Raw genomic sequence first — 8,464 nt, forward strand, 5'->3', positions numbered from 1 at the left:
AGGAATGCATGGCCTAGAGAGGTCGGGAAGGTCATGTGTGTGGGCTGCTGGTGCTCAGTTCTGGTCCTTCTTGCACAAACCTCAGCGTTTAAATATTGCTGTGAATGGGTTATTTTCTCTGGATGTTGGTGGGCAGGCAAGCTGCCCAAGACCCACCTCTTCAGTCCTGTGGGTTGTGAGCCCCGTGGTTGATGAGTGGCTTGTCCAGAGGCCTCCCCCCGTTCCTCCCTTATCTCCCCCCTCACTTTTGGGCCCACCTCCCCCCTTTCTGAGAGAAGTGCCCTTGGAGGCACTGGCTGAGACCCACTCTCCATCTGTCTTGGTTCAGATCTTTGAGTACTTCCGCAGAGACACAGAGAAGCGGGACTTTGTCTCAGCAGGAGCTGCGGCCGGAGTGTCTGCTGCATTTGGGGCCCCTGTGGGTGAGGAGGGCGGCCCTGCATGGTCTGAGAGCTTGGTGACGGCCCATGTAGGGGGAGCCAGGCTCTCCCTGCTGTGAGAGGGGTGGTTTTGGGGTTTATGGACTCAGTGCCTGGTGAGGGTGTGGGGTGGGCTTCTTAAGAGGCCCCGATGGCTGCCTCTGTCGTGGGCTTGGTGTTCTGGGGTCTGGGGGCATGGGTGGCAGTGGGTGAGGGGCTGTCTGTGGCTGGGCAGGCACTTCAGGGCTGGGCCACTGGCTGTTCCAGGTGGGGTCCTCTTCAGCTTGGAGGAGGGTGCGTCCTTCTGGAATCAGTTCCTGACGTGGAGAATCGTAAGTGCCTGGGATGGCCACCTTCCCAAGTTCGGGCAGCCCTGGCACTGGGCCTTCATGGCTGGGTGGACGTGTGGCTCTTGGCCCACACTGTGGGGTCTGCACCTGAGCCCACACCAGCTGGTGGGTCCCTGAGCCGTAGGCCTGGTTCTCCTCCGTCCTCATCGGGACCCCAGGCCCCGCACACGTTCTTACCCTGGCCGAGCCAGTGGGGCTCTGGGCCACCTTCCCTCAGCCTTCGGAGGGTCTAGGCACCACCCAGGTGGCAGGAGGGGAGACAGCCCTTTTGCTGCAGCCCCTCCCCACCCTCTGGCCCTGGGCTCAGCCACTGTACACACTGCCGCAACTCATCACCACGGCTCTGACGGCACTCGTCTCTTTCCGCCTGCAGTTCTTTGCTTCCATGATTTCCACCTTCACCCTGAATTTCGTCTTAAGCATTTACCATGGAAACGTGTGGGATCTGTCCAGCCCCGGTCTCATCAATTTTGGAAGATTTGACACTGAGGTAACCCACTGCATCGTCCCCTTTTTTCTCTGGTTCTTTCTATGAGCAGGGCCCAGGTTGTTTACTCAAGGTTCAGCCTGAGAGCCGGGCTTCTGGAAAGGTCTAGCTGTTAGCAGTGGGATAGGGCCCTTGTTTGTGAGCACCTGGGGCTGGAGGTGCTCCAGGAGGGTGCACGTGACCTGGCTGCGCAGGTTGTGGCACCCATCAGCCAGTGGGCACTTCAGGAGTGGCTCAGGTGCCTGAAGACTGTCAGGCAACATCACTAGACTGGTGGCCAGTGCTCCTGCAGCGGTTTCTGGAGGCCGAGAGGCGCAGGTAGCATTTCTGGGGCGGCCTGCGCTACGCGCTGCCATTGCTGAGCCCAGGGAGCCGCTCAGGGGCGCTCAGGGGCTCACCCGTGGATGCGTCAGAGGTCCTGGGTGGCTAGGTCACCAGCATCCTCTCCCTTGCTCGTGGCCCCTCACTACCCTTTGGCAAAAGCTCAGGCGGCCCCCCGGAGCCACCGTGTGAGGAGGCAGGCGGTCTGCCCAAGCACCCGGCCTTTCTCTCTGGGGGCCTCCTCGCCCTGCAGGAAAGTGCCAAGGTTCCCGTGCACAGGTGTGTCCTATGAAACATCCGGTCCCGAGTCTGAGCAGGAGCTGGTGGCAGTTTTCCTTACAGAAGGTCTCCTCTTCCTCCCTCTGCACAGACGATGGTGTACACAATCCACGAGATCCCCATCTTCATCGCCATGGGCGTGGTGGGTAAGGGCCGTCCCCGCGTGGGACAGCGCCGACCAGTGGGGACAGGGCCTGCGGGGCTCCAGGCCTGACCCGGCTTCGAGGGCCAGAGAAGCACGCGGTCTCCACCCCTGCTGGCTGTCCCAGGACCACCCGGGGCAGTGGGGAGGGAGCCCGACCCTGGGAGGACCGGAGCTGCACTCTGGCTGATGACAGCCCCTTGGGAAGCAGACGGACCTGGGTCCTTACTCTGAAAGCCCGTGGGATGTGAGCCCTCCACCCAGCGGGCGTTTGCTGCCTGGGCAGCCTGCTCCTCTTCCCGAGTCCCGGACACGCAGCTCCTTCCTTGTCCCAGGTGGCATTCTCGGAGCTGTGTTCAACGCCTTGAATTACTGGTTGACGATGTTTCGAATCAGGTGAGAAACCTGTTCAGGGACTGAGTTGAGAGGTGTGGCCACACAGGGCATCTGAAAACTGACCGGTCATGGCTCTTGCCCACGGGGCCGTGTGGAAGCCACGTGCCAAGCACACTCCTCCATGGTGGTTTGTATGTGAGGGGACAGACCCACTCGGCAGGGGGATGGGTGGGGCCTGGAGGGTGGCCCCTGGCAGAGAAGGCACAGCCCATGGATCTGGCACGGCCCTGGGTTGATGCTCTTCTGGGCATCTCACGTCAGCGTCAGTGCGGTTGGTACGGGGCCGTCCTGACTTGGGCACGTTTGGTCCAACACAGGTCCTCTGCTGTTAGGAGAGCCATCATGGGAACTCTCTGGTTTTCTGAAGCCGTAGGGGTGGGTCTTGGCATTCTTCTTTCTTGTCTTTTTGCACTAACTTAAAATGTGGTTGGGGAGCATCCGGGAGGCAGTCTGAGAGTGTTCAGGAGCCAGGGCGGGTTGGTCATCAGATGAGCTCAGCATCCTGGATGGCTCTCCCGAGTTGCAGGCTCAGGTTGCCCTGGCTGCCGCCCCAGCCATCCCACAGCTCGGTCTACCCCGGCTCTTTGCTCCAGGTACATCCACCGGCCCTACCTTCAGGTGATCGAGGCCATGCTGGTGGCCGCCGTCACGGCCACGGTTGCCTTCGTGCTGATTTATTCGTCCCGGGATTGCCAGCCCCTGCAGGGGAGCTCCGTGTCCTATCCACTCCAGGTAGGCGGCCGGGGCAGGGGCAGCGTGAGCCTTCCCAGACATGGGTGGGTGCCACGTCGGCCTGGGGTCTCACCCTGGTCCTCTCAGAGCAGCGGCCTGACAGGTTTTGCAAGGGGACTGTGGAGGTGGGATTGTGGGCCTGCAGGCGGAAACTCGCGTGCAGACGCTTACCGCGGCACAACTCCCTGCAGCCTCTCTGCCCGTCAGTGATGAGCAGGTGAACACGGCCTGGTCCGTCCACACAGTGGGTTTCCTCAGTTGTAGGAAGGGTTGGAGCTCTGACACGTGCTCCCACACAGATGAACCTGGCAAACACTGCTGAGTGAAAGAAGCCAGACAGCAAGGGCCATACATCGTGTGGTTTCTGTTTATGGGAAACATCCAGAACTGAAAGCGGTTGCTGGTTGCCGGTGGGTGTGGAGTGTGTACTCACAGGCCTGTCACAGATGTGGGTCTGGGGTGCGTGGCTGGCTCTGGTGGGGCTGTGGGGTTGACCCACACAGCTTTGCATGGAGCCCCTGCCCTGGTCAAGGCCTGCAGGGACCCACAGTCTGCCCAGTGAACTGTGGGAGCGTGCTCCAAATGTGAGCCTTTGGATCCCCACGTGCCCCAGGGACAGACTTGCCATGCAGCCCCTGCCTGGCCGGATGGCTTCTGAAGCCCTCACTGGGCCAGGGTCTGGCTCTTGGGTCCTGCCTCCCCTCCAAGACAGCAGCCTGACCCTCCTGTTGTGTGCTTGGTGCCTGATGCTGTCCAGGGCAGGACACTGTGTCCCACTGGCCTGTTCTCTTTCCCGACTTTGCAGCTCTTCTGTGCCGACGGCGAGTATAATTCGATGGCTGCAGCCTTCTTCAACACCCCAGAGAAGAGCGTGGTCAGCCTTTTCCACGACCCCCCAGGTGTGTGCCCATGCTCTGCACTCTTGTGTTGTCAGCCGCAGGTCCCCATGTGGGCCTGTCCCCTCGGGCCTGGTCTGCAGCCGGCCCACAGACACTGGGCCCAGGCCTGGCTGATGGCTTCTGGCCGAGCCCCCACTGCCTCCCTGCAGGGCTGAGTGCACTGGAGCGCGGGGGCTGGCAGCCTGGGGTTGGCTGGTGGCCAGTGCTTGGGAGAGGCCCAGCCAAGCTCCCCACGTGTCTCCTTCCCTCCCTGGAAGCCATGCTGTCGTTCATTAAGACAGTTTCATCTCCCAGGGTGAGTTTTTCTTCTGGGCGCTGCTCGCAGAGGTCACTCTCAGTCAGAAAACAGCCTGGTGACTCGTATACCAGCGAGGTGCCTTGCCCAGCTTCATGTTCTTAATAACAAACAGGCTCAGACTGGGCACAGACCTGCTTCCACTTGCCCCGTTTTCGATTCCGTGGGGTGGGGGCGGGGAGGAGGGGCACACCCCCAAGATCCAGAGTGGCTGCTGCGACATGCTTGCCCATCTGTCTGTGGCACTAGTTGTTTCCTGACACGCCAGTTCTGGGAACTCCCTGGTTCTTACATCTGCGTGTGCGTGCTGCAGGAGTTCACGCAATTTAACAGAAAGGCTTTTAAACGTGGGGGAGGCCGAGCCCCCAAAGATGCTGAGCGGGCCATACAGGGGGTGCTGGCTCCGGGGTTTGTGTGACGTCTTCCCACTTTTGGAGTCATCTGGTGCAGGGTGGTGGCTGTGGCGGCCATGGCCTCCCTCCTGCACCCTCCCCTGATCCCTGGTGGTCTCAGTGCCACCCATTTCCATGCAGACCTCAGCAGCCGCCTTCCCTTGGCCCAGGTCACCGTCCTGCTGGCAGCTCTGGGCCCCGGTGGCCCCAGCTCCCCTCTGCCCTACCCGCTGGGCTGCCGTGCTCACACTCTGAGTGCTGGGCCCCCAAGACCCGGCACCCTGGCCTCTGAGAAGGGGGTGACTCTGGGGGTCTGGGTGTGACCAGGAGGCTCTGACGGGCTGCTGGGCAGGCAGCTCCGCCTGGGGTTGAATCCGTGTGGCAAGCCCTGGCCAGCGCCCTGTCCGCAGGCTCCTACAACCCCATGACGCTCGGCCTCTTCACCCTGGTCTACTTCTTCTTGGCCTGCTGGACCTATGGACTCACGGTGTCGGCTGGTGTCTTCATCCCATCCCTGCTCATCGGAGCTGCCTGGGGCCGGCTCTTTGGCATCTCCCTGTCCTACCTCACCGGGGCCGCGGTGAGTGGGGGTCTTAGGGGCCAACTGGGCTGGGATGAAGGGGCGGTGTTCCCAGTGCCCACTAGGGCCACCGTGGGCCAGAGCAGGGGTCGTGCGTGCGTGTGGCCTTCAGGGAGGGCACGGGTGTTGGGGGAGAGTGTGGTGTAGAAGGATGGGGCAGGTGCAGGAGTTCGGGCCCTGGGAGTGTGGTGTCTAGGCCTTGGCCCCGGAGCTGCCTCCTAGCTTCTTTCTCCCACCTGCCTCCGTGGGCTCCTTGGTGTTTATTCTGTGAGTCTTTTATTTGCATCTTAGTTGTTCAAGTAAGACTTTAAAAAACTGTAAGAGGGGCTTCCCTGGTGGCGTAGTGGTTGAGAGTCCTCCTGCCGATGCAGGGGACACAGGTTCGTGCCCCGGTCCGGGAAGATCCCACATGCCGCGGAGCAGCTGGGACCATGAGCCATGGCAGCTGAGCCTGCGCGTCCAGAGCCTGTGCTCCGCAACGGGAGAGGCCACAACAGTGAGAGGCCTGCATACTGCAAAAAAAAAAAAAAAAAAAAAACTGTAAGAGACGCACAGCAAGCCTCCTCTCACTGGGTTCAGGTCATGTGTCCCAGGTTTCCTTCCAGACACGGTTTTTAGTTTAATTTTGTTTTTTTTTAATTGATATATGGCTCACGTACCATAAACCAGTGGTCCCCAGCCTTTTTTGGCACCAGGGATTGGTTTCGTGGAAGACAGTGTTTCTGTGGATGGGGGTGGGGAATGGTTCAAGCAGTAATACAAGCGATGGGGAGCAGCAGATGAAGCTTCACTCGCTTGCCTACCACCCACCTCCTGCTGTGCGGTCCAGTCCATGGCCCGGAGGTTGGGGACCCCTGCCATAAACTCTCTCCTTCTGTAAGTGAACGGTTGGATGGCTCTTTAGCCTCTTCACAGAGCTGTGTAACCGTGATCGCTGCTTAGTTCCAGGATGTTCTCATCACCCCAAAAAGAAACCTGTCCCCATTAACCAGTCACATCTGTGTCCCCCTTCCCCAGCTCCTGGTGGCCACTAATCAGCTTTCTGCCTCCATGGATGTGCCTCTTCTGATTGTTGTAGATTCATGAAATCATGCTTCATGGTCTTCTGTGTCTGGCCTCGTCATTGAGCACCATGTTTTCAGGGCTCATCCATGTTGTAGCACGAGTCTGATTTTCACTTCTTTTTAGGCTCCCTGGTGTGGCGCAGGCATTTGTGCACGGACTCCGGTCACTGCACACACGCGGGGTGCCCCCGCCCCTCCGCCCCGGCCGTAGTGCACACCCTCCTGTCTTAGGCTGCCGACTTCTGCAGGTGGCAGAGTTCATTCAGTGCATCCCTGAGCGGGCACAGCTAGGGTATTTACAAACTCAGGTGATGCTGCCACAGACCATTTTTTGTGTAAACTGTAGGATTTCCTCCTGGGCCCAGTGCTGTCAGTGCATCTTGGTGGGTTTGGCTGCCACTTCCCCCCCAGCATCCCCTCTGTCTTCTCTGCAGGTCTGGGCAGACCCCGGCAAGTATGCCCTGATGGGAGCAGCTGCCCAGCTGGGTGAGTGCTGGCTGCGACATGGGCGTCTGGAGGGCCACTCCCCCAGCATGTGGCTGGGCAGGGTCACTATCCCCATCTGGTGTCATCTGGGGGGGCCCGGTACACAGGGTTGCATGGACAGAGCGGGAGCTGCACAGGCAACACAGCACGGGGACACGGGAGGGGCCGGCGGCACAGCCTGCAGAGGCTCGTGCCCCCCCCAACCCTCCCTTCCCCTCCCCACCTCCTGGCAGGTGGGATTGTGAGGATGACGCTGAGCCTGACAGTCATCATGATGGAGGCCACCAGCAATGTGACCTACGGCTTCCCCATCATGCTGGTGCTGATGACCGCCAAGATTGTGGGGGATGTCTTCATCGAGGTGCGACCTGTGGGAGAGGCCGCCTGCCTTGCTTGCCCTCACTCTGCGGCCTCTCCCCGTGCCCCTGGCCTCGGGGCCTGAGGCTGGGAGAAAGACTGAAGGTCTTTGGCTGCCTCAAGGGAGGGGGCCCTGTGGAGGCTGCCCCACAAGCAGCCTCTTGCATGGCTGTGCCCGTCCTCTCCCCAGGGCCTGTACGACATGCACATCCAGCTGCAGAGTGTGCCCTTCCTGCACTGGGAAGCCCCAGTCACCTCACACTCGCTCACCGCCAGGTACCCCTCCCTGGGGCAGGCCCGTAGGCTGGGGGGCGGGTGCTGGACACCCTGGGAGGCTTGATGGGGGCAGCCTGGAGCAGGATGTGGGTGCAGGGCTGGTTCCCCCAGGGCAGCACCTGGGGGTCTGGGCTCCTGGCCCACCTTGTCTCCAGGTTTCCTGAGTCCGGCCACTTCCTGCATGTTGAGCTGTTCGGGAAGCTCCCTTTGCCCCGTGGTGGATCACAGCATGTCTCTTCCACAGGGAGGTGATGAGCACACCAGTCACCTGTCTGCGGAGGAGGGAGAAGGTGGGCATCATTGTGGATGTGCTGAGCAGCACGGCGTCCAATCATAATGGTTTCCCTGTGGTGGAGGATGCCGACGGCACGCAGGTACCGCCCAGCTGCAGGAAGCCGGGCTCATCATCTGTGCCGGCGAGTGGGGTGTGTTGGGGGGCATGGTTCCCGTGAACGTGGACACCCTGCTCTAGGGTTTCTGGTAGAATTCCACTGGTCACACGGCTGTGAAGACAGGTCCATGTGAGCGCTGTTCCCGCAGCTTGGGTAGTTACTGATGCGCCTGTGTGTCCTGTGGTCACACCCCAAGCTGCACCCCAAGCTGAGGAGTCACAGCTGTGCCTGTCAGGAGGTCCTGATGGAAGGTGCAGCGATGTCTGGGCCACGGTCTGCTTTTCGCCCCCACAAATGCTATGGTCTCTCAGCACCTCGTGATTGGGGTCCTGCCTCCCCTCCTGGGCGTTTGGGGATCCGTGAGCCTGTGCAGGTGAAATGCCTGTAGCAGGGCCAGTGCCCCTAGGCAGGCAGAATCGCTGGGGACCCTGGCTGGAGCCCGCAGGTGTCCCGGTGCTGTTGCCTGGCTCCTCTGGACCAGCCGGCAGGGCGGGCCCTAGGTCCCAAGTCCCAGGTCCTCCGCAGACAAGGGTGTTTTGTTTCTTGTGCAGCCAGCCCGGCTCCAGGGCTTAATCCTGCGCTCCCAGCTCATCGTCC

At 61.0% G+C, this 8,464-nt stretch overlaps 1 protein-coding gene across 2 annotated transcripts in view; it reads left to right on the top strand.

Moving 5' to 3' along the window:
• Nucleotides 1–8,464, top strand: part of CLCN7 (Cl-/H+ antiporter 7) — a 23,923-nt gene that overhangs the window by 14,363 nt on the left and 1,096 nt on the right. For both annotated transcript variants that reach the window (XM_007453580.1, XM_007453581.1), the window contains 13 exons: nt 329–422; nt 687–751; nt 1,143–1,259; nt 1,948–2,002; nt 2,334–2,394; nt 2,988–3,126; nt 3,932–4,025; nt 5,123–5,292; nt 6,791–6,842; nt 7,076–7,203; nt 7,390–7,475; nt 7,720–7,849; nt 8,419–8,462. In XM_007453580.1, the coding sequence (XP_007453642.1) occupies nt 329–422; nt 687–751; nt 1,143–1,259; nt 1,948–2,002; nt 2,334–2,394; nt 2,988–3,126; nt 3,932–4,025; nt 5,123–5,292; nt 6,791–6,842; nt 7,076–7,203; nt 7,390–7,475; nt 7,720–7,849; nt 8,419–8,462 (1,235 nt within the window). The remainder of the gene's footprint in view (nt 1–328; nt 423–686; nt 752–1,142; nt 1,260–1,947; nt 2,003–2,333; nt 2,395–2,987; nt 3,127–3,931; nt 4,026–5,122; nt 5,293–6,790; nt 6,843–7,075; nt 7,204–7,389; nt 7,476–7,719; nt 7,850–8,418; nt 8,463–8,464) is intronic.

This window comes from Lipotes vexillifer, unplaced genomic scaffold (genome assembly GCF_000442215.2).
Source record: "Lipotes vexillifer unplaced genomic scaffold, Lipotes_vexillifer_v1.1 scaffold914, whole genome shotgun sequence".
Taxonomy (NCBI): domain Eukaryota; kingdom Metazoa; phylum Chordata; class Mammalia; order Artiodactyla; family Lipotidae; genus Lipotes; species Lipotes vexillifer.